Source organism: Caloenas nicobarica, chromosome 2 (genome assembly GCF_036013445.1).
Source record: "Caloenas nicobarica isolate bCalNic1 chromosome 2, bCalNic1.hap1, whole genome shotgun sequence".
NCBI classification, from domain to species: Eukaryota; Metazoa; Chordata; class Aves; order Columbiformes; family Columbidae; genus Caloenas; species Caloenas nicobarica.
In genome coordinates this window covers 111,097,697-111,123,336 of record NC_088246.1, presented here as the reverse complement: position 1 = coordinate 111,123,336, position 25,640 = coordinate 111,097,697, and the positions used below count along the sequence as shown (strand labels likewise).

The 25,640-nt window shown below is 43.5% G+C and overlaps 1 protein-coding gene across 1 annotated transcript in view; it reads left to right on the top strand.

Moving 5' to 3' along the window:
• Window positions 1-2,986: 2,986 nt before the first annotated feature.
• Window positions 2,987-25,640, top strand: part of RAB31 (RAB31, member RAS oncogene family) — a 66,140-nt gene continuing 43,486 nt past the window's right edge. Inside the window, 5 exon segments of the mRNA XM_065628406.1 lie at window positions 2,987-3,058; window positions 3,061-3,138; window positions 3,140-3,199; window positions 3,201-3,314; window positions 3,316-3,399. Coding sequence (XP_065484478.1) covers window positions 2,987-3,058; window positions 3,061-3,138; window positions 3,140-3,199; window positions 3,201-3,314; window positions 3,316-3,399 — 408 coding nt within the window.

Below are 25,640 nucleotides of genomic sequence, written 5' to 3'. Positions count from 1 at the left end.
AACAAAGCCACTTGGCTTTTTATTTCCCAAAAGCAAAATACAGTTGGTTAGAAAGAAGTGAGGTAAATCATTGCTTCAAAACTAATAACTATTCATTAAATTAGATGCTATAAAAAGGAAAAAACGAAAACCTTTAGGATACGAAGACTTGTTTTCCTTTGCTTTTAACCAGCCATTTGAAAACACTGCAACATGACCAATTCCTCAAAAATGTTTTCCTGACCACAGCGTCTTGCATGCAGACAAACACATGGATTATGCCAGTTCCTGGAAGAATTAACGTCATTAGCTTTTTTTTAAATGGTGGAGCACGTGTCTGTTTGTATTGTTATTTTTCTCTTTTCTTATCTCCCTTATTTTGGGGGATATTTTTTCGTTTTGTTTGTTTCTGTACTCTTTGTTTAAAAGAATACATCTCTTTTTTTCCTCTGGTTGTTCTTTATTTGTTTGTCTCTTCAGACGTTTTGCCTGTGCAAGTAAAATTGCCCTTCCTTAACACTCTCTTTCCTGCTGGTTCAGCCTGAACAGCTTCCACTGAGTCACCTTCGTGCTACTGTTTTAAACAAATTGCTTGTTGTATGTAGCTAATTAGTTATTGGCTATCTTCAGAAGTAAGCTTTTGAGGTCTAGGCTTTAACCTTTTTTTAGTGAGGGTTTCTGTTTCACCACTGTGTATTTGAGAAGTTGTTTTCTCAGATAAGGAGAAAGATGGGAATATGACTTCCTTTCCTGGGCAGATTTCTCAGGCACGGTTTTGTGTTACGGTGGTACTGAGTCAAGACAGTAATTAGGCAGGTACTTACATGCCTTTGAACTCAGTGGGACATATTACTGTCTCGAAAATGGACTGGCTTAAGCAAGTACTCTCCCAAACTGGAACTTTATTTATTGTACTCAAGTGCATGCCTGCATTGAGAGGTTTTGGAAAGTTAAGGTACCTTGGTTAAAGCTGCAGAGTCAATGTATGTATAGTAAAGTGCATTAAGCTGCTCTATGGATGCTCTCATTACATCATTGTAGCTCTATCTGAGTACATTTATAGACAAAGCCTCAAGCTGTGCTTGTGACACTGAACAGCTTTGAATGCAGTGTGCCACTTATCAATATTTCTGTAATCCATAATCTATCATAGATTACTTAGAATCTAATGTAATTCAAGTGTTTCTTGCTGAAATTGATTCAGTTGGTATAATGTTTCACATGTACAATAAGCAAAAATTCCCAAACTTCAAGGATTACAAAATCTCAATCAAAGAAAAGGGATAGATAACCAAAGGGATAAATGAAAGACAGAAATGCTTAAAGATGTGACAAAAAAAAATAAAAAAGAGAAGAATTTATGGAAAGGTGATCCTGAACCATAACACTGTCTGTGAATCTCAGTCCCTCAACAGTGGAAAAGTCTAAATCAAAGGTAGAGAAGCAACATTTAATTCAGACTTGAAAGAAAGGATGGAGTGAGATGGTGTAAAATCTTACAAAGTCGTATCTCCTGCCGATTTGTAAAATTAATTACTGGCTGAAAGGTCAGGTGTGGTGCTATGAGTGCAAACTGTAATTGTTCTATGTTAGTGACTGTATTTCATTTACTTATTGAAAGACTTTATTGTATAATGCATTCTTGCGGAAGGACAATGAGCAGACAGAATCCTAGCAATATTCTGTGTTGGTTGCCTGAAAACCTGCTGTGCTTCATTACTATTTGCAAAATTCTCCTAAAAAAAAAAAAAGATAAAAGCTTCATTAAACCAGAAGCATCTCTCTGATGAGCATCTCCTTTGATATCTCTCTTTTGATAGTCTCTCTCCTGACAGGCTGTTATACTCCACTAGAAATACTTTGTGTTTTCCTCCTTGGCGATAACAACTGCTTTGTTCCAAGCATTTCCTTGGCCTAGGATTTGGGAGCTCAGCAAGAGTGCAAACTATCAGTGCCAGTGTTGGATCCAACGTGGAACTAATTAGTGACATAATGAACAACACAGCAGTTTATTACCAGGAAGCTCCTAATGACGTGGCAGTAATCTCACAATGACTAATCAAGCTTTTTTTAATTTTCCTTTAGCAATTCTATCTGATAAATTGGTGAAAAAAATGAAAATAAAAGAGTAAGTGGAACAGAGGCTATGACTAAAAATACTCAACAGACAATGTTTTTCTGCTTTTCCGGAGTTATAGCATGCACCTTTTCTCCATAAATCCTAGGACTCCGGCTACCGAAAGCAGAGCGCTTATGAACCTCTCTCATTGATTTTGGTAGACGAGTCCTTACATCAGCTGCAATGTAGCATTTAGCACAGCTTTTGGATGTGTGGGGTGCGGCCCTACTATCAACCTGAGGTTGACTGTTTTAATCAAACACAGGTATTTATTACCAGGATTGTGTAAAAGCAGAGTTACTCTTCTAAATGTTTTCTGCATGTAGTAAGTAAAGCAAACTGGGTACAAACTGGAACACAGGAGGTTCCACTTAAATATGAGAAGAAACTTCTTCACAGTGAGGGTGAAAGGCAGAAGGAGCTGGGTATCTTTAGCTTGCGGGAGACTGAGGGGCGACCTCATTAATGTTTATAAATATGTAAAGAGTGAGTGTCATGAGGATGGAGCCAGGCTCTTCTCAGTGACCACCAGTGATATGACAAGGGGCAGTGGGTACAAACTGGAACACAGGAGGTTCCATTTAAATTTGAGAAGAAACTTCATGGTGAGGGTGGCAGAGCACTGGAACAGGCTGCCCAGGGAGGTTGTGGAGTCTCCTTCTCTGGAATCATTCAAAACCCGCCTGGACGCCTTCCTGTGTAACCTCATCTGGGTGTTCCTGCTCCGGCAGGGGGATTGGACTGGATGATCTTTTGAGGTCCTTTCCAATCCCTAACATCCTGTGATTCTGTGAAAAAAAAAAAAAGGTAGATGGATGCAGATCGATCACGACTGAAGCACTCCAAATCCTGTAGCTAGACCAGCACATGTTGTGTAGGACTAAGCATATGCGCAACCCCATGCAGGATGCAGCCTCTCATCGATTATTTTTCCCACAACAGCAAATATTTACACAGTATCTCTCCCCCGCTCACAAGCCCGCTCCGGGCCGCAGCGTTTGCAGCGCCGAGCAGCTTCACCCCTCCAGCCAAGCGACGACCCCCCGCCGCCCCAGCTCCTTCGCAGACGGGACCCGCGACGCCCGGGAGCCGGGGGGCTGCGGGAGCGGGGAGGCGCCGCGGCGGCGAGGCGGGGCCGGGCGCATGTGACCGGCGGCGGCGGCGGGGGCGGCCCCGGGGGGGCTGTGCCGCGCCGGGGCAGGGCAGGGCGGAGCGGCGGCGGCGGCGCGCCGGGGCATGCGGAGCGGCCGGGCCCCGGGCAGATGATGGCGATACGCGAGCTGAAAGTGTGTCTGCTTGGAGTGAGTAGAGGGGAGCAGGGGAGTCGCTTCCCTCTTTTCTTTCCCACCCCGCTGGTGGGGGCTGAGGGAGGTGGGGTGCTCGGTAAAAAGGGGAACACTTCCAGCCTCTCCCTCCTTCCTCCCGAGGGCGCCGCGTCTCCCCGTGCCGGGTCGGGGGGATCTGCCGCGGTAAATTCCTCCACGCCGAGACTTGGCAGCCGCGCACCGGCCCCCGGGGGGCGGGGGAAGGCTTTAGTGGGTTTTTGTTGTTGTTTTGTTTTTATCTTGGTTTTGAACTTTTTAAAAGTGAGAGGGCGTAAAGGGCTGGGGGTGGGGTGGGAGTGAGGGTCTGTATTTGGGAGGGTCCGCCGCCGGAGAGCCGGCGCTTCCCGGCCGCGGGGGCGGTGGTGACCCGGCGGCGGGTCTCCCTCCGGGACCGGAGCCCCGAAAGGCGTCCGGGAGGGTTTTGCAGCCTCCCCCCATCCCCGCGGCAGGCTGGAAGGTCTTGTCACTCGCAGCATTGGATTCACCGAGCCCCTCTAACAATGGTGGGAAGCGAAATAGAGGGACGCGGCAGCGCGCTGAGACCTTATTTCGGGCGGCTCTTCCTCCCGGGCGCCTCGGCCCTCTGCCACCTATGTGCCGTGTCGGTGATCTGTTTAATTACTTGCCTGGGTTTACTCAAATCTTTGGCTCGCCTCGTTACAGGAATGTCCTTTCTGCCACTTCTCTTTTTTTTTTTTTCCCTTCTTTTGGTTTTTGGCGAACCCGTGTGTGCGTTTCCCATCTGGAGCAGCAATGTGCTTAGCTTTGCAGTTTGGCTGTGCCTGCCCCCTCTCTGCCCTGCACGCAGGGAGCATCGCAGCAAAATGCGCTCACAAAGTTGTTACAAATACTGCTGGGAGAACAGAGCCACCTCTTCTGACAGTTACTAGCAGAGCATCACTACTGAGTTGTTGGGGTTTTTTTGTTTTGTTGTTTGTTTTTTTGGTGGTTTGTTGTTTTGTTTTGGTTTTTTTTTTTTAGAATCAAGCATCTCAAAGTACCAGGTGTGAGTTGGGCTGCTTTTAGGTCCATGTCTCCGTAAACATTCAGAAAAGCTGTATGAATGAAGGCATTTTAGAGTGAATTCTCTTTTATGCAGTACAAGTGAGTTGAACATGAAACAAACAAGCACCAATAACACAACCCCCAAACAAACAAATACAGACATTTCAGGTCTCTTTGATTTGTGTTGACGCTCACCCTAGCAGGAGTGGGTACCTTGCAGTGGAGTAAATGCCAGGATGTGGTGCCAGGGCACTGAACAGTTGAACCCAAAGTATTTGGCGGTGACCATTCCTCCTTTCTCAGTTAGAATTCCTGTCTTGAACTTTTTAAATGGCATAGAGACAAAATAAATTTGGTTTATACAAACGTGAGGAGTCTGTGGTAAAATACGTGGATGTGTCTTTATTTTTTCTTCCCCAGTGGAAAATCCTGTAATTTTATAGACATGAGTGTCTTGTGGCATGACATTCCTCTTGCCCATTATTTATTGCTGTTTTGTAACATTAAAATGTGCTGGAGGTTTTGCAAGGCAATTATTTACTACTTTTAAGACAGGAAAAAAAAACCTATAAAGCAGCTCTGTGTTACTAAGAGTATGCAATTACTCTGTAGATTCACTAAAATGATAGGATGACAATGGGAACACCTTGGAATATGTGTCTGTAGTTATAGTCACTTAGTAGTTAGTGAGTGTTCCTTCCCGAGTTTTAATAGGCTATAATACTAGAAAACCATCTACTTCTAATCATAGACATCTTGTTTACCATGGAGGCTGATGCCATGATTTCCTAAAAGTGAGGAGACTGCTTCGTATGACACACCCCCTTGGGAAGCTCAGACAGACTTCCAGAACAGACAGACTGTACTTGTCCTTGTGAACAAGTGCAAACATTAATCTTAATATCCCAAACCCACATTTTCAGGTCTACCAAAAAGAATCTTAACAGTTGTCTTTTCAATAGGTCTTGGACCTGGTAGGTTGATCTTTATTGTATCTAGTAGATCCCCTGACAGTCCTAAGTCAAGTCTGGCATGTCCAAGTCCCAAGCTGAGTTCCTGTCGTTGTTAGAAATAGGGATTAAATTCGTTTGTAAACCTGTATCCTTCCCCACTTCTGAACAAAGCCCTAGACTGCACCTCTAAATCGGACAGGAGGATCACTGATGGTCTGCAGTCCTTGGCTGTGCAAAGGACCTGGTCTTGGGCTGTTTCTGTCAGCTCAAAATTCCCCAGTGAGGAAGAGAATTGCAGTTGGTGCAACATTGGCAAAAACAGCTTCTCCACAAGCCCCAAAGCACCATTCGTCTGTAGAGGGTCTAGATGGGAGGGTAAGGAGAGAGGGGAATAGAGAAACCAGAGCGGTGCTCCACGCTGCCAGGCCCTGTAAGCTTGCACAGTGCTCTAGGGTCAACGTTTGGCCAGGAGCCATTGTGGTAGAGATAGGCAGTAAGTTATCGGCTCTCGGACTTACCCTCACGTTGCCCAGGTCATGCTGTAGCACAGGAGGGAATCTGGCCTTTAATTTCCAGCATAAATCTATCATAACTGGGATTTGGGTATCTGCATTTCGCCTCTTCCTCTTCCAGAGTAGCCTGAGGTTTTTTGAAATTCTGTGTGTATGATGGAGGAGATTTGGAGCATCCTGGAGTGCACTAAAAGGGTTGCGAGGTTTATCGACATTGGAGGAGGTGCTACCAAGGCAACAACAGAGAGGAAATTTGAGGCAGCTCAAGCCTAGGTGTGAGTCGGTTTGGAAGGCAGGCTTTGTTGATCATGGAGCTTTGTTATTTATGAATTTAGGAAGGCAGCGCTCTTTGAGGAGGGATGGTTCCAGCTGGGGGGCTGGCAGGAACTGCATACCTGCCTAATTGTTCAGTGCCTCACAGCCTTAGGTGTAAGAGTTATGGAGGTAAAATTTCAGTAGCTCTCTTGAGTATGTTGCCATGCAAGTGGCCTCAAGCCTGCTCCTAAACTACTTCACCCAGTAAATTATTGCTGCTCGGAAGTGAGGTATCTGCATGTGGAATGTGTTCATCGTTCTTCGTGCCAACACTTGAGCATCTGCTCCAAGTCCTGTCTTGTCACCTCAAACTCTTCCTGGTCTCTTGGTCCAGTCTGTTCTTTGTTCATAGCAGTTGTCCCTGTGTTAGAGGGCACCACCTTCTGGTACCGAGCAAGTCTTAACTGCAGCTCAGTTTATGCGGTGAAAGGAAATGCAGCTCCCATTTGATTTGCATGATGTTTCTGTCCCGAGTGGCCACCCTCTTGAGGGGGTAAAGGAAAGAGGGACAGAGTGGGGCTGGTGTGTTCCTGAGCCGTGCTTCAGTGCTGAAATGTGGCCAGTCGTGCGGCTGGGAAAAACTGCCAGGTTTCCTAATCTGGATGTGGCTGCTGGGTGCCATGTGCCTTGGCTCTTGACGTTTTCGTTATGCAGGCTGGAGGAGTGATTTACAACTCTCTGCCAAGTCCTGACATAATTGTGTGTGGCAACCGCAGAAGAGATTGCCAGGTTTAGGACTAAGGCAAAGTTTCTTGTCTTTGTCACTTCCTGAGGAAACTTTGACAGCTCTCCAGAGAGGCTTTGGGAGGTGGCTTGCTAACCACCATCTAAAGTGACCTCCATTACTGTTTTCCTTTTGGTTTTGTTCATTACATTTTTAGGTTGTGACTATTTGTTGTAGGACCAAAGGACTTAGGATTCAAAGAGACTCAGAGATTATCCCTTGACCTTAAAGCTCCACTTATAACTTTCCTGACACATATTTGTCTCACCTGTTCCTAAAAAACTCATGGTGAAGGTTTGTCTTGTCCCCAGGGTTATATCGCAGACCTTAACTGCTCTTACTGTAGAAAGTTTTTTACCAAACGCAGTGCCTACATCTTCCTTGCCTGAGACTTCATTTCTTCATCCTCCTGTTTGTGTTTCCATTTTCTTACTCACAAGAAGTCACTTGCTGGCATGCATTCTGCTAGCATGTAGTCTGAAAATACTGTCTGAAGCTGGTGAGTCTAACTTTGTAAAAGGAGTGACATTTCCTCTGTGGAGGAGAAGGAGGTTTCCTCAGGAGTTTCTCTGGAAACGAATCCCAATTGCTAGGTGTGGGTAATGGTTTGTTATCTTTGATGATGTCGTGCACCTCTCTGTGCAGTGTCTGCATGTGTGGGATGTGCAATTCAGCTCAGAAATGTTTAATATTTAAAGTAGTTGTCAATACCCAAGTAGTTTTCTTAAGGAGCAAATCTCTCTGGTTTTCCTACCTTCATGCCATGATAATGTGAAGATCTGGATTCTGTTGGATGGAGAACAAATTCCTGTAGCAGAGTGTATGTATGCATGTGTCGCACCTTTCTGAGCAAAGCTGGAGTACCCACTCTTCTGTTTTAAGAAACCATTGTATTGAACACATGACTGAGAGTCTTGTCGTTTGTATTGGTGTTTACAAAATACAACGATTCTATTTCTTTTTTGTCTCTGATATGTTTGTCATTATTAACGCTCTTAGGGCCTAGATGTTCCAACCCAAATATGAGCACTGCTGTTGAAACAAAAAATGCATCCCTGGATGGGTTGTACCAGTTGAGATACTTTCTTCTCACTAGATATGTGCAAGGATGTCTATATGTTAAGATGATCATCCAACTGAAGACAGTAAGAAGACACATGCAGAAGCTGTAAGTGCATCAACAGCTGCAGTGCTAGCCTAAAAGAGAACAAGAGGGACCAAAGTAGTGCGGACAGGTGGTTGCAAAAAGAAGAAAATTTTATTGATGAAGTAAATGTATGCCTTCTAAAATTCTGTCCACAAAATATATGAGAGAAGAACAGTGACTGACAAGCGATTTATTATTTTTTCCATGTTAATGGTTTATCATCATCTGCTTATTCATTCATGTTTTATTATGTAAACAAATAGCTCTATCATGAGAGAAATTTTTGAACCATGATTTTGCATGGCTGTCTGTCTTGTGGAGTCACTGGTATGAAATATCCATTGTCTTCCATCAAAGGAGCCCTTATCTGTGTCTGTCTCCTAGCCACCTATTTCTTTGCATTATAGTGAAACATCAAATCATGCGTAAAACCGGACAATGATTTTAAGTCCATGGGGAACTGAAAGGCAGACAGCCAGACACATGGTTAGCATGACTACACATGCCTCATTTCCTTGGGAAATGGTATTCTCTGTATTCTTCCTTGGTGAAGGATTCTCTGAAGTTGGCGCTTATGCGTGCTTATTTCCATACTCCATTGCCCTGCTTTGCTGTTCAAAACACATTCTACCAGGATACCGAAGAAGACTGGGACTGTGGTTATTCTGTTTTTCGGGGAGAAATATTGCATAAAAATCCAGTTACATAGGAAATGAGAAATGCCTTTTCTCTTGTCAATTAGTAGGTATGTTCAGAAGCCCAATCTACCATTTTCATATTAATTTGTAAAATGTTTAAATGGCTAAATCAGATTTTTGCAATGTAGGCATTAAATATGTAGGTAAACAATTTATCTGAATTTAACAGAATTCAGGATTTCATCTTGATCTTGGCCTTACTGCTTTCCTGACCTGCCTACAAAATTCTTGTGTTTACTCATGTCGCAGGGGAGTACAGACTCCTTTGGAGTCTGTACCAAACTGCTGCTGGTTTGGCTGGAGGGGGTCGAGTGCATCCACTACAACTCATATCTTCCAAAAATTTGGATGGGATTGCTTAGAAAAGTGAGTAGGCTGGGTTATGACCTGAACATCCTTCTAGGAAAAGAAAGCAGAGGCCACATTCTGCTTTCGTTTCCAGCAGCACGACCAAATTGGATTTCTGAAACAACAGAAGGCAGGACTTAAAGCGGGTTTTACTTTCCGTAGCTGCAAAGCCTCTGAAGAGGAAGCTCGTTACTACTAATCAGCTGGACAGCAAAAGAATACCCTGTGGCTGGTGCCTGTTGCTGGGAGGACTGCATGTCATCGACTCCAATCCACTGATAACCAGCTCTCAGCTCCTTTCTGCTGCTTATAACTTGCCCATTAAATGAGACCTTGCTGTGGCTATCATCCAAAAATTATGTGCAGGTTGTAGTTTTACTGTCTTTAAATTGTATTTAGTTATTTTGCTTATAGTATTACCAATTTTTTTTTTTTAAGGTTTCCTCAGCCCCTTGCTGTAGTCCCTCTTTTTGATTTCTTAGTATTGGCTGAAAAATTGTGAAACTTCTTATTTTACAGTAATTCTGAGAAAAAAGTAGGTTCTTTCTGTGAAAATAAGTAAGTTGAATTGCTAATAAACTCCATGTTTTAACACAGATGAATGCAGTTTTAGCCATATTCGGTGAAGTAGCGCTGAGGCAGACTGTGTGAAGCAACCAGAAACTCTGCATGCAAGAAATGTGTAGGGAAAAGAGAAACCCTCTCATCAGACAATTCCTTTTAACTGGCTTAAGTCAAGCCATATTCAAAGGCCACTTTAAAGTATGTTGTCTGAGACTCTGGTTGATGGCACGACTCGTTTCTAAGGTGATAATTTGCCGCCTTGATAGGGCGTGTTGCAGTTAGAGAGCAGTTGAAGGAAGAGGCAAAATGGGCATTAGCTGAGCTGGTCATGGGCAAAGGCCTCTTGAGCCTGCAGGGCTTTTGCATGTGGTAGTGTTTATAAATTACAGTGCTGGCAAATTTTGCCGGTGTTGGGTTGGGTCTGAGCTGAGTACGTGGATGCTGTGGACTCTGCAAGTGTGCAGGCTGGATAGGCGTATTCTTTCTAAAATTTCTCAAGCTAACTCCTTGTTGAGAGAAGCATTTACAGGGAGGCCGGAGCCACAGCTCTGCTCCGGTTACCTTCAAACAGCCACCGTTTCTTTTGCCTCCCTTCTGCTCGTTCTTCCAAATGCCATTTGCCCGGTCTTCAGGACTGTTAGACCTTGCAGGGACTGTTGTTGGCCATGTATTTTCTGGCTGCATCCCGATACACGTGAGGTCAGGACAGGTACCATTTTCTTCCTTTCCTGCCCCTTGGTTTTGAGGAGCGTGTTGAAAGGGAACACAGCTGGCTTTAGCAGGTTTCCACCATTGACCTCCCACCTTCTCAGCAGTTCACGTGCTGCCTCAGAAAACAAGTTACTGAGTGCAAGGCAACTTGTTTCTCCTCAGCTTCAGTGGCTCGTCAGCCCTTGCTGATGGAGGGCTGTAGTTTGGAGTTGTGGTCTGACCGCCTCGCCATCATCTACACGTCCTCGTGGAGATTTGTGGCTTCCTCTGCTCATGTTATTCTCAAGCCTCTTTTGGGGCTAGCTGAATGCCCAAAACGTGGTACCCAGAGCTATCCTCCAAGAGGGTCGGGAAGGATGGTTGGGAAACAGGGAGGGTTCGTCTGGTCTGCTCTACTGGGTCCTTACGTCGAAGGGAACAAATGCATTTGCCCTGGCTAAGTTAGCTAGCGTACCCATCACTTTCTCAGGGTTGCTCTGGTTCTTTTATGGAGCTCATCTGTTAAGCTGAAAGCACCGTGGATCTCTTTTTCAGTGTAACGATTGTTTGGTGTCTCCAGAGCTGGCAGTGAGCCTCTTCTGCTCCTCGGTTTCCTCACACATGCTGTGGAGGCTGGCACACAGGGCGACACTGAAGATCTTCCTACTCTGGGTTGTGGCTTCATCAGCTCCTCACCAGCTTTGCAGCCCCATGGGTGAGCCAGACCCAGTGTCATGGAGGGCCATTGCGTAGCACACAGCCCCCCGGCATGGCCAAAGCTCCTGGTTTTGGGTTGCTCTGGTGTCCCTGGGACTTTCTGCAGGGGTGGCATGAGGACATGGGTGGGAATAGCTTGTCTTTGGGCAGTCCAGGCAGTGGCCCTGCCTGCTGGAGGAGGAGGAAGAGGAGTGCTCACCACTACTAAACTTTCCTCAAGTGTTTTGCTCTGATGGGCTTTCCCTTTGAAAGCCACTGCAAGCTAGTGTTCAGCCTGGCCTTTTCCATGTAGTTCACATGGCCTGGTATTTCTAACTGCTTAGCCCACCAACTTTTACATTAGATTTAAGCTGATTTATTTTTTCCGTTCTACTTCCTCTGGATAATTGGCTGCATTGTAAAATATTTTTAAAAATTTAAAAATCCTACCTGAATTCAGTACTAATCACACCAATGGGTTAGATCATCGCCTGCTTTTTGGAGAGGGCTCAGCTGCTTGTTGGGGCTTGTCATGCCCCCCACTACCTCACATTTGCAGCCTAGGGGCAGCTCATGTGAATATAACTCTACAGCCCCTTGCTGGAAGATGCGCGAGAACTGCCATATGGCATGTGCTCCCCAGGTAAATGAGAATAAGAAATGGTTTTATTCTCACTGAGATGTGTTCCTTCTCTCTGCCTACCTTGTTGAGATAGGGTAATGCTGTAAGGGTCAAGGCGGAAGGAAAGTTTTTAAATTCCATCTCAGCTTAGCTTGTAATATGCCAAGAAAGGCAGACATTTCAGCTTTCTTTTGAAACATCTTATACACCCTTCCCCATGAACGCTTCAGTTTTGAACACCACCGCAAGAACACGAATCCAAGCTTTAGAAAGCCGCCAGCGGAGGTGGATGGGAGGCCAGCTGGGAGCACAGCCTTGTGTAAGCAAATGCCAGTGGTTTGATTTACAGTCTCCAGCCTCGCAGGGCTGCTCGTGAAAGCTGAACAACAGGCAGTGGAACAAATGCTTTATATTTTCGCCTGGCTATTTTTAAACTTAAATACCAGTTAGTGTGCGGTTTTTGTGTTTCTTGGAGAAGAGGGTAGAGCAGTTGCGGTTTTGCACTTTTTGTTTTGGACAGGATAAGTTCTTATTTGGACAACATGTGGAAGTACATGTGCGTGAAATCCAGCTACTAAATACTTTGTGTCCCCAAGTTAGCGTTTCTTCCTTTGTCAGCAGAGCGACAGGATGCTGCAGACGTCATCGGGTGTCCCGGTCGGACCAGTCAGCCTTTGCCAGGCATAAATGCAGGGGACTATAAAAAACTGTCAGGGGCAATCTTTTAAAATGACGACGATCAGCCTCTTGCAGGAATTCACCTACAGTTAGGAACTCTCTGAGGCAGATCTTCCTTTGCTTTAAAGCCTGTGTACAGAACCAAAGTGAATTAAAGAGGTTCCTAAAGTGGGTTTAATTTTGAAAAAAATTGTGGGTTTTGGCCCATAATTCTGCAGCAAACAAAACTTGGTAAGTGCCAATAGGATCTAATGGTTAATCAGCAAAGCTGTGTTTCTGGGCGATGGGATGTGTCTGAAGCCATTTACTTGTCCTCCCGTACTCACTGGTGACCCATGAGATACAGTGGGAATTGGAGGAGCTTTAACCTTCTCGTTTATGCTTGTAATCAGTAGCTGATACCTCATCTCCAGGATTGCCATTGTGTATGTTCTCCAGGTGTGCCCATTTCTTGCTTGTGAGGCTGGTGCTGGGAACTGGGTGACAGAGGAGGAATCCTCAGGTGTTTGGTCAACATCTGGTGTGTGCCAACACAGAAAGCTGTTAATAGGGAACACCAGGCTTCCCAAAAACTGACATTTGAAAAGCATCTCTGAGAGGACTCCCTTGAATGCGGTATAGAGTCATACCAAGGCTCAGCTTGGCTCTTGGGACTTTAATTGATTTTTAACTGCTTGATTTAAGGGGGATAAAGTACATTATTGCTACAGCTATTAGTTTAGAAGTTAAAAGCGTATTACAACTGAAAAAATTGGAGGCATTTGTCCATGCACAGTCACAATTTTAATCTCAAGCAGCTTCTGCCATCTGTGGAAGCAAATATTATATTTGTTTGCTTAAGACAGTCTTTGTTAATTTAAAAAAACCCACCTTTCACTGAGTGACGCAGAACGGTACCAGTCTGTAAGGGCACACTTCCACTTTGTGGCTGGATAAATCCGGTCGTTCATTAATTACTGGAGGGATTTGGGAAATGAGAAAGAACAAATTCCTTTTATTGGATAGGAAGCCCACTATCTATTTTTTAAATTTTTTTTTTCCTTGGTGTACTAAATATAAGTGGGTCTATTTTAAGAGTCATAAAATTAACACTTGTAATATATCTTGTTAAAGCTGCTATGAACAGGAAGATTCCAACTACATTTAGACCAGGAGTCCTTCATGGTGCACAATCCGTGCTGACTTAAACCTCTGCAATGCTACACAGGCAATCTCTCTTTTAGGGTATTCAGTTCTTGAGTTTGCTACAAACAAGGTTTTTTCTAACGTTATCACTTAAGTCAGCGTATTTCTTTTTTTGGATGATATTTCTCTTGTTGAAAATTCAAGGAAAGTTGGACTTTGTTTTAGTTTGCTTGAATGTCAATGAAGGAATTAAACACTGTCTCCCAGATTTAATATCTTCAACTGTCATGACTCCAGCAGCAGAGTGTAGTTTATGTGAATAGTCTTTGGAGTCAATTGTTGTGTCCTTTGATATATTTTTTTTTCCCCCCCTCTTTGATATTTTTGTTTATTTTCTTTTCATGCAGGGTTTGCTTGATAAGAATAAATGCATGCCTAGGCATTAGACAGGCAGTTGGAGCATGTTTTACATGGCAAAAATGGCAGTTGTATAAAACCAGGTAACATAAATGCTGATTTAAGATTGTTGTTAAGATTGTTATGGAAGCCCTAATTTGGGTAGTGTTCTTAAGCACGTGTTTAATTCTGAGCGTGTCTGAACCAGCTAAATTGAATCCCAAGCTTAAAGCTCAATGTATACTTCGATACACAGCTGAATGCAGTGTTGCGTGGAGGACAAAGATAAAACTTTTATGTAAGTTAAGTATTTGAGATAATGCAGCTCTTGAGTGATTCCTGTCATTTAACATAAAAGCCAGATAAAGTAGCTTAGTTTTACCTTTGCTTGGTTTTCAACATCTCATAGGCTTTTTGGAGACAAAGCTTTATTTGACCTGACGATTAAGTTGATGCAGAGTTTCATGCCCAGGTTTGCCTTCTCCTTTAGGCTAGTGCAGTGAAAGAGAGAGGGAGAGAATGAATCTCTGACAACTGTAGAATAAGTCCAAATAAATTAAGTTTGTATAGTTGAAGTGATGACCACCAGTAGAAAAAGGGGTGTAAAAGTTGGTGTAGAGGAGATTTGGAGGAACAAAGTGATAAAGAAGGAGATTAATGGAGGAGGAGGAAGTGGAGAACCGAAACTGAGAGACCGAGGGAAAGCATGAGAGGAGCTTTACGGGGGACCAGTGGGAGGGAGTCAGGAATACAGGGTAAAGTTGGAGAAGGAGCAAGGGAAAGAGAAGCTGAAAATAAGGAAACAAAAAACCACACAGAGCAAAACAGCTAACGGAGTAATACATATGAAAAATCATAAGGTGCGGTAAAAACCCCTGCCACCTCTCCCTTGGTTTTAGCCTTCAGTTTCCTTTTTTTCGTCTTTTAAAGCTGTAACTTTGTCTGACTTAGCATGTTTCATTGGTGTTTCAAAACATTTTTGTCCAGCTGAACTAGCAGAATTGTTGTTTACATTGCATTAAATTAAGGTGGTGTCTTTTGACTGGTCAAGAACATACTGTCACAGATCTGGTAAATGAAAGGGAAGGTCTGGTGGGATCTCATGGGCCACTTGAGGTGTTGTCCAAAATCCCTGTGCCTGTCATTCTGCCATGTCTGGGGTCTGCAGGAGCTTTGGACTCAGTCCCACACGGTCTCAATCACTCAGGCTGTGACATGGAAAACATGTTTAGCATCCAAACAGCCTGTCCTGAGCGGGGCTCCTCAGTACCTTCTGTGTGGCTCAGTCTCTTCCTGCTTTGGAGGAAAAGATCAGATCTGCTTTTCTTCTAGCCTGGCTATTCATTCTTAACTGTACTAAACTTCATGGTTTAACAATCCAATTAAAATACTCCCAAGCGTGTTTTCATTTGAGATTTGCAAAGTCCATATGCTTTTCACTACTTCTGTTTTCTAATTTAGAAGTGAAGATGAGAAAAATTGGCTAGGTGAATCAAAACTTTATTCTGTGAGTCAGTTGTAAGGTAGATACTTATTTCCTAATTATTTTTGTAGTGGAGAGAGGAAGGTCCCTTAAACAATAACAGCAACAAAACTTGTTCCTGCTCATTTTAAGGGCTTTTCCCTGAAAAACTGGATTTCATGGCACTAGTGGTATCAGCTTTAGGAGTTGCTGAGTCTTATTCCTGCTGAAATCAACAGGTGGTGAAAACATTCAAGAAGTCAACTGCTTAAGGGATATGGCCTTGCACTGACAGTGTCTTCCATTTATGAGCCTGTTCAGTGCAGATAGTTTTACTCTCAGCAAGTTCACAGCAGCACACAGTGAATCCACAGATAAAAAATTCGACCCTCGGTTTTATTCTGCTCTGCTTGCTGTTATCTCTTCTGTTTACTTGCTTGGATGACAGAGGGGAAAGCACCAGGTGCGTCTTTATTGATGCTGTTCAAAATAGTGATGTTTACTGTATGAGGGAGAGCTTGAGATCCAGACAATAGGTGAAGTGAATGTGAAATCACTGTCAAGATAATTAAACACAATAGTTCGGTGAAAACTTTTCTAACACAGATTTAGGTTTATGCAAGCCTCTGATTGTCAGTTCCCAGTCCTGCACATCGGTTCAGGAAATGAAAACCCCCGGCTTTAAGGATTTTAGACATCTCCTTGATGCCATTTAATGTCCACCTAGATGTACATTATCTACACGTACATGTTATCTACATTTAATTGTAGATAACAAATACTGGCAAATTCCAGCAAATCTCAACTCGCCCCCCTCTTCCCCTGATGCCCCAGGAGAAGGCACACCTTGTGATGTGCCTGGAAGGCTAAAGAATGCAGGTTTCCAAAGGCTGCCGGTGGGCTGGCAAATTGTAAGGGCAGACTGAGTGAAGAAGGTGCTCTTAGCAGCCATCCAACCTTTAGGCTGCTGCTAAAAGGATACTGTCTTGGAGACTGCTGATTTTTACATGTTGTATCAGCTAAAAAGGAACTGATAAGCAGAGGCAGAGTTTTGGTGATAAAACCACAAAAGAAATCCTTAGCCCCTGTCCCACCCACACGGTGTTTCCTGAACCCCTCGAGGTTGCTGGCGTCCCTCCGTCTTTGGCCAGCCGAGAGACAAGGAAGAGTTGTTTGCCTCTAATTGTTGGTAGGTGACATACCCTGAACTAGGGATCCTCTAGCAAAGGTCCGGGGCCATGAGGCTGGTTCCCATTTGTTAGAGGAAATATCTTTATATAGCTGCCCCCTGAAACTCTGCCTCCTTCCTCTCTGTTGCCCATTGCTGCAAGACCGTCAGGCTTTCTTTTCTCCTGGACTGAAGTTTTCAACTGGTGTTTCACGTGGCACTCATCATTTATGTGGCTTTTTTCTTCCTCTTTGGTATGAAATGCAATAATAAGTTGCAGGTGAGGTGGTTAGAGATTGGGAGGGCAATGTCTGAACATTTAATTGATTTGCTTACTGAGCTTAGATGGGCAAATTTGAAGGTAATTCAACCCTATAACAAATTTTCCAGGCAGCTGCTGGACAATTTTTGTGTTACCAAAATAGTAAACTGAACACCAAGAGCCATTACCTCAAACACTGTACCTAGCTGATGTGCATATAGTTGATTGCGTAAGAGCCACTGCCTTCTTTTAATAAAAGAAAACGTAAACGAGAAGTTTTCATCCAGCCTGGGATTTGTAGGCAATCTATAATATGAATTTATAAAGTCTGGATTGGATTATCAACTCTAGACTGACTGGAAAATTTTGAATATCTTCTATGTGAGGACAGATATATCAAATTATTTTTTTTCCTTCCTATTTAGTAAGTGACACTAACAAGTCTGTATTTTGAAATTATGGCTCCTAATGATAGGATTTGACAGTGGAAGAGACAAGGTATTGGAGTATGAACAGAACTTTGTGTCAAACAGCAATTCAGGTCAAAGATTATCTCCTCGTCTTACAATTATTTTGAAAGTTTCAGCTGCTACAAATATATGTGGGGAAGGTTCACTTAGAAAAATAATTTAGTTTGGAAAGAATAACACAGGATTGTTTATCCCATTTTTGCTGCCAAACTATACTCAAACCCAACATTTGTCAGGATGCTGTTGCCTAACGTGTTTACTGAACTATGAAAGCCTCAGGTTATTTATGTATTTAGTCTGAAAATTGAATTCAGTTACTCTGATCACTGCATTGCACAATGATGATGAATGATATTTAACCAGATTGTTATGCTGTTGTGCGTGCATATGGCCTATAGCGATAACAGCCCCTGCAATCAATACTCAATTATCGTTGACAATGTGAAGTACAGTGACTTGCAAGTTACTTCATTACACTTATCCCTGACTTAATTTTTCAAGTTCAGAGCCAGTTCTCAGGATTCCTAAGCAGATATCATTCACACAGATTTCTACTGTATTTTAAAAGGGAATTTATCTGTATGAAGAGTGGTACGTCAAGTGGATTTTTGTGACTGTATGTATATCTTGAGATAGAGTGGGTAGGAAAAGGATGGAAGTGTGCAGATGTTAAAAGTTCTCCCAAGTTTGTCCAGAAAATAAACTCTGACCATTTGAGTTTCCAAAATCAGATATTACTCTCATGAAAATTTCATTGGCATTAAAGCAAGACTTGCAATTTTTGTTTTACTTTGGCCTTACTTAGCTTCTCCCTGTTGAGGTTTCACATGCTGCAGAGATCTGCTAAGTTTGTTCTTGGTTCCTTCTTTGTTGGGGGTGGGATGGGTGGTGACCACTGCCCATCTGTGGCACCACAGTAGGAATTTTCATACAGTAAACCAGGGTGCTCATTTCTCCTCCTCATCCAAAAAATCAAGTGGTGAATATGGAAGTGACCGTTTTTAGGTGTCTGTGGTGGTGCTCAGATGGGAAGTCAGCAAAGCAATAACAGGGAGAGGTCATTAAGGTGAACTGTGGTGGTGGGAGAGCATACCATGGAGTGTGAGATAATACACTTCCTTATCACTTAAAGGGCATCTGGCAGGGTAGGTTTACCTGCTGGTCTGTGTTATGCCTTGGTCAAGAGGATCCAAGAGGATTCAAGAATCAATAGAGGGCAATTAGAAATACGGTTCTTCTTTGGATGGTAGTGACTCGATCAAGTCCCACAGCTATAGGTCTCTTAAAAGTAAAAAAAAAAATTTCCTTGTGTGGTATACAACATTTTTGATACTGTGCAGGTTTGGGTGCTGTTTTGGTTTTTTTTTTCTTAGTTCATTGGCACTGATACAGATGTGTGGGACATCCTTTGCAGCTGCCATTGCTGCGTTCACACCACTCATTGCCAGGCAGGGATCTCAAGGTGGTAAGAGCAGTGGGAGGTGCCCGTGTTTCCAAGGAAAGGCATTCAGGCACTTTTCTTCTTTCCATCTCACCTATCCCACCTGTGTAGTTCTTGTAACTCCATCATGCAGTCCTCATTCCCTCCTTACACAGACTCTTGGTTCCCGACTCACTTGAACAGTCAGTAGTCATTTCTCCTTTCCCCGTATGGCCAAGTTGACTTGTTTTCTTCTCCCTTTGGCACGGGAGTCACCAGGTGGTGCTATTTCCCAATTCAATGCCCTCCTTTGCATTGCAGCACAGTCGAGCCCTTGGAGAAGGTTTTTACAGGGTTTGGTTTTGTGATGGAGCTTGCTTTGGTGGGCAGCTGTGTCAGGTAGAGAGGGGTTTTGCTTCTTGCCATGTGTTCAGTCTTGAGTCATTTTTTTTTGAAGCAAAGTTGTTCCCTGTGACTTTATCAGCCAGTGTGTGTTCAACATTGAGGTCATGAAAAGGCTGGGCTGCTTCTGCACAGCTTGTGACCACACTGTTGTACTCAAAAGCCAATTTACTGTAAAGTACGAGTAAGTCTTGCTAAGGATGCCCTCAGACTTTGCACTGTTGGGTTTCCCCCCATCCAGTGGGAGTTTCTTTTGTAGGTTCCTTGGCATCTGCTGCTACTCCAAACAAGATTTGTGTGTGTGTGTGATTTCTCCCTGAAAGGTGCTCCTCTCATTTCTTCTTTCAGCCTCCCGTCCTATTAGTCAGCTAGATTGATACCACCTTATTTGCAGCTGCTTTTTATAGAGCTCATGCTCTCGCTCGAAACTGTAGAGGCAGTTCAAAACAAGGAATCCAGCATCTTAAGTGAATAGCCAGTGCCCCCAAAAGCGACAATTTGAGATGAAGGAATACAAATAAACACCAAGTTCCTCTCTTCCTTTCCACCAGGCTAAGCACTTCTTCCTCTGCAGCAGTCCATGCCACATGCTGTCAAGGGCATAAGAAAATGATTGATTGAGATTCTGCTCTTTGATTTCAATTTAAAACCCTCCATTTCTCTTGGCAGTTCAGCTGCTACTCTGAATTTGACAACTTCTGTGGAAAGGGGAAGGAAATGTGTAAGAAAAGACACAGAGAATTAGCTGGAAATTTGATGTGGGAAAGCAGTTTCTAAATAATATGAATAATGATTGAAGACTCTTATCTTTGCCATCTATACTCATGATAGTGTGGCAGTGTGGTTAGCTTGCACTTTGTACAACAAGATGCAATGATTAAGCATATATATTTGAATCAGAGTATGGGTTTGGAGGTTTTTTTGACCAAAGTAGATGAGCTTTAAAAACTGCTAAGTTGGGCATTCCAGGGCTAGATTGGCTGTCGTGCTAATTCGTTGTTATTATTTTTTAGATTGTATTCTGTTTGGTTGTTCTTGAGTCATGCTGAAGAGCAAGGAACTGAGGTAGCTGGAGTAATGACCCACAGGCTATGTTTTCTTCATCAGTCACATTTCTGTTCTGTCTATATGGTTTTATTTCTTTATTTTTACTGCATTGGAGTTATTTTAAAGGATAGCTTTGAAGGAAGCTTCTTTGTTCTCCCTTTCCCTCTGCAGCCCTCTGTCTCATAAATAAAGATCACCTTATATTCCCATGCCAACTTTACATACGCAAAAAAGTTGGCAGGTCGTGGAAGAGCAGCATGGTCTGTAAACTCTGGGTGAGTAAATGTACAGCAGCCATGTGGGCCACTTTGCAGTTTCTTGGGTGGAAGATAGTTTAACTGACCACTAATCCTGCCACCCATTGCTAGGGCAGTGTAAAACAGGGATCTGTTCCTTACTGCTGATTTAATAGCATGTCAGTCACTGGACAAAGCACAAAGGAAAGATGTGCCCTTTCTGACTAAGTCGTCTTTCCAGCACCGTCTTGCCTTCTTTCAAGGTGATCATGTTCCTTCTCTCGAATTGCCACAAATGGAGAAACTTTTCCACGTTTGGAGTAAAATCTTCAGCTGAAGTTAGTGGAGTGCCTACTAGCTGCCAGATGAGAGGGAGCCCTTTGAGTGAATCCTTTTGAAAACCAAGTGTTTGGGGCAGAAAGAAGAGGAAAGATACAACTAGTCCACTCACCTTGAAGTTCTTCAGGCTGCAGCTGTGACTCTCTATGCCTTCAAATCAGCATGAGGAGCTTGAGATTGGAGCCCTAGTTATGGTAGCGGAATAATGTCAAGTATCTTGGAAACACTCTAGGAGAGACTTCAGTTTCACATGATAGTACATATATGAAGATATGAATGTCTCTGGGAAAGTGAATTTATTGTTACCATTAGCTACTGTACAGACATTAGCAGCCCTTCAGTCTCTCTTATCTCTGGCCCGGAACATCGCTTTGATAGGATGATGAAGTGCTTTTGACCGTGTATGCTTGCTTTTATACTTTATATTTGGTGAGGCCACGGTGTCGATTTGGGTCTCTGGGCATATCTCTGACAAAAAAAAGATGGAGAGATTCTAAGTAATATTGCAGTCCGGGGTGCGAGAGGGCTGGAAATATTCTTTTTTGTCTGTGGGAGCGGAAAGGATGCAGCAAACTACTAAAGAAGGTGTATTTGAAAATTGGCCATTAGGGTTTTTTATCTCTAAAAGTTTACTGGGCTGCAGTCTGGTGGAGAGCAATAGACCTGTCACAGTGAATAGGGAGAAACTTACTAACTCCAGAGAAGCCCACAGAATGCAGTGGGACTGCATTCCCTGGCCCTGAGTATGGCAGATATCCCAGCAGCTATGCATGCCTGTGTCTAATTCCACAGGAGGATGTGAGCAGGATGCGTGTGAAAGGAAATCACGTGCTGAATAATCACATTGGTAAGGGAGCCGAAACCTGGCAGCCGGTGTTTGGCTTTGGTGGCTGGTTGGGGAAAGGTGGACGGGGCTGCAGCCGCATCCAGCTCTGGGGTGAAGCAGATGGGCAGTCGCCGTATGTGTTCTGATAACCTATGTGGGCAAAAGGAAAACAAATGGAGAGAAAGGATCAGAAGATTCGTTGTGTGTTCAGACGCCAGCTAGCATTAAGCCCTGGCCAGCAGATATTTTTCTATTCAAAAATAGCCATTAGGAATATACAGGTGGTATTGAAGATGTATATAAATACCAAACAAACGAACTCAGCACTTGACTGTCTCTCAAGGCACTTAAATGGTTCTTTTTTACAGTACTGTCTGAACACTTTACAACTATGGCTGATTTAGATCCTCATAATGCTGTTACAAGGTAAAATCACGTCGTGATTATTTTCATTTAACAGCTAGTGAGCTAAGAACGATAGAGCCAAGAATTCCTGTGCCAGACACAGTACTTGTAGCATTAGGATGAAGGATTGTATTCTGATATAACTGACCTGGTTGTGCGTAGAAAAGTGTCTCTGAGAACAAGTGGTGTGCTTCCTACGTGTAGAGGGAATTAGAATTAATCTAATTCTAATGCATACCAGAAGAAAAAGCCTTATTCTGTAGGCAGTTAATGCTCCACAACACCAGCGTTGGCCTGACAATGCACTAGCGATTAGAAGTGATTTGTAGGGTGTTTTACCATGGGCAAATTGACACAGACCATCCTAACTTTGTGAGAGTAATATACTGACTGACTTAAAACATACCAATATTACTACATATTATGAGTTTAAAGAAGAGCATACAACAAACAAAAATGCAGAGAGGGATGTTGTTGTAAGGTTCACACATGGACAGATGACCAAAAGAACTGTGGTGGCTCCTTCTGAAGAACTGTGGAATAATCCTCCTCCTAAAAACACAGTTGCATTGAGATCCCTGTGTTTGTGCTGGGATCTTGGGGAACTTGGTTCCAATATTCAATGGGAGCATTGCTGTTCGTTTGGCTGGTACCTTTCACTCGGGAAGGTACATAATGGCACATAGACAGTCCTGGAGGCCAGCTCTGGTTCCAGTTCTTCCTGTTCAAAAACTTGCTGTGCAACTGCGTATCCCTTGGGCCTTTGTAGAAACTCCTTGTACATCACTGGTGGCACAAAGCTGCGTCCTATGTCGTTTGGAGCTCTTGTTGCAGAAGGACATTGCCAGGCTTGGTAATGAAGTAATGAAGTAAAACAGTTAAAGATGGTGGTGATGGCGTAGAGAGGGAAAACACAACAGACCTCTCATTTGGTAGAGGGCCTGCCAGGGAGCTGAAAAATCATCCTGCCGCTTTGGGAAGCAGGCGTGTTCCCGCGCCAATTCTATAGCTCTGGAAGGGGGATCCCAGCACATCAACAGGAATAGGATCTTCTCTGAGAACAGGGGGAAATAATCTATTTCTCATTATATGGGACTGTAGCAAAAATCAGAATTTACAAAAATTATTTCTGTCCTAAATGAGGTGCATATTCTTTTGACCGCAGAAGTGAGGCTTCAGAGCACCTCAGCTTGCATCTCCCTGGTTTGGGCTGAAGCCTCAGGCAGTTTTGTGTTGGTGAAGCAGCTGAGAGCCAATGTGTCAGTCTGCGGGGCTGCTCTTGTATTTTCATCTGTGCACTTGTGCGGTGGTGGGATTTGCTCACTTGATACATCTTGCAGATGGAAAAACTGAATACAGCAAGAAGGTATTTGCACTTCTTCCTAGACACCACTCCGCAGTGCGTGGCTGCGTTTTTGCTAGGACAAGCCTGATGCTTGGCAGATTCAGTTCAGTCCCAGGGGTGTCTCTGAAATCCAGGTCTCCTGAAAGGTATTTCTCCTTACAGCAGCATCTTCAGACAAGTAAGTGATGCCCAAATACAGGGAAGGACAAAAGATGCATTTAAGGTTAGTGAAAGTTTATTGGGTAGAGTGATTCTTGGATTAAAATACTGCCCTTGGAAACTGTGATCAGGAGTCTGTTGTGCATAACTCTTCCTTGTATGTTCATACAGTTGATAAAAATCCAAAGCCAGTTTCAGATGCTCTTCAAGCCGCCTGCCACAGCTTTCCAGAGCAGCTGTAACTGGATTAGTAAGACATGGAAAGTATTGCAATGCTGCCTGCATCAGATCATCTGAGTAATGATTAAAATGTTAATGGCAGGCATAGAGAACTAAAGCAGACTGCAAATTGCAAAGCTTTATTTTGTTGTTCAGCTCATTGCTTTTTTACCTCCTACTGGAATTTAAAAGAGAGCCATAATCCTGTACTCAGCATTACCACATCACGTGCCTTTGGGTTAAGGACTGGCATCTCCCAAAGCATCAAAGATGCAGGTTGCATGTCTCAGTGCTGCGTGACAGGCCTTGCCCGAGAAGTGACATTCCCCCTAGATACCAGACTTGACCAGAGCTGAGTATACATTTCTGCAAAAGCCCAGGTATACTTTATGGTACAGGCCTAGTGATTTCTTTGACGATGGCTAATAAATGCTAACCATCTAGCAGCACTGCAATGTGATTACGCTGCTGTCAGTTTCCAAGTTCCATCAAAGTCCTGCTGAGGATAATGGGAATAGACCAGGGGGATTCAGCTGTAAATCAAAAACTAAAGCGTGGCCAATTCTGGCAGTGGAAAGAACAGCTATTTTAATGTGGAGAAGCTGAACTGCCAAGTCAAAACCAGCTGCACTTAACAGAGCTACTGGAATGAAAGGTCTTTCTGCATTTACATTTTTTGTAAGACTCATTGATTATTTTTCTTTCCCTAAAGTTTGAACTGTGTCTTTCTATCTCAGATTTGCCTGGCCAGTTGCAGAGATTTTGAGTGCCTTTTTTTTGGTATTCAAAATACGAAATGTATTGATGATAAAGGGCAGTTTTCACCTCTTTGGCAGCTTCGTACCAACTCAAATGTTTTCATCTGTATATCTTAATTACTTCAACAATGAAAGTTCTACACTGAGTAAGGCAAGGTCCTCTCCTTCCTATCTGCCATAGCACTGGCAGGAGTCAAATCAATGTAACAAAGAGGAGAATTTAGCTAGGAAAGTCTTGAGCATAAACTGGCTCCTCTGTTATTTTTCAGTTAGTAGTGAACCAGCCAAGAAATTTGTCCGGTGGCATGAATATGTGACAGGGAGCCAGGAACTGTTGCTTCTCTCCATAATCAGGAACAGCCAGCTTCCTTTCTGAGCAGATCCTCTTCCAGAAGAGTGAGACGGCTTGTTGACTGTACCCTTGTTCTGTATGTTTGATGAAGAGGTTTGTGGGTCATTGTTGGTTTTGTTTTTTTTTTTTTTTTCCCTCCCTTCTCTCTGTGTCTGAAAGATGACAAATGCAGGATTATCTCACTGGAAGGTGCGCTGAGAAGGTCACTGGTGGGCCAAGTTTGACCATAGTTATTTCTGGTGCATGCACTTATTGCACCTCTTGATGCTAACCTGCCATGAGAAAGCTTCAAAATAGTTTGCTGGCCAGTTCTAGCATTGCTTTCTGCCTACAACCCAGGTTTTCATCAGTGTGAGCAGCTTTGTAATTCTAGCCTATATGCATGCTGAAGAAGCTATGCCATGGGAGGCTGCCTGGGGGTTATGGTAAATCAGCTCTGACTGCATTTGTTGCACTTTTTCTTTTGATCAGGGATCCTCAGAGGAAGGACTGGGCCGTCAAAGGCTTGTGGTGCCTTTGCAATCAGGGAGGAACCCCAGCACAAAGTGGCTCTGAGGGGCAGATGCATTCCCACCAGGAGAGATGCAGGGGAGTCCTCAGAGCTCGGTGGAAGCCATGCGAGCCACGGGCTCAGTTTCTTGCTTATGGGAAAGGATACAGAGTTGTCGTATCCAAGTGTTTCTCATATTATTGTTGAAATAGTATTGTCTTTACCCGCTTATCTTCTTGGTATGAATACCTTCCAGGTTGTTAGGGTATAATAATTCTTCTTCCAATATGTAAGACAAACGTGTGTGTCATGGTTTAACCCCAGCCTGCAACCAGGAACGTGGTAGCTGGTTGCTCACTCCGCAAGTGGAGTTGCAGAGAAAAC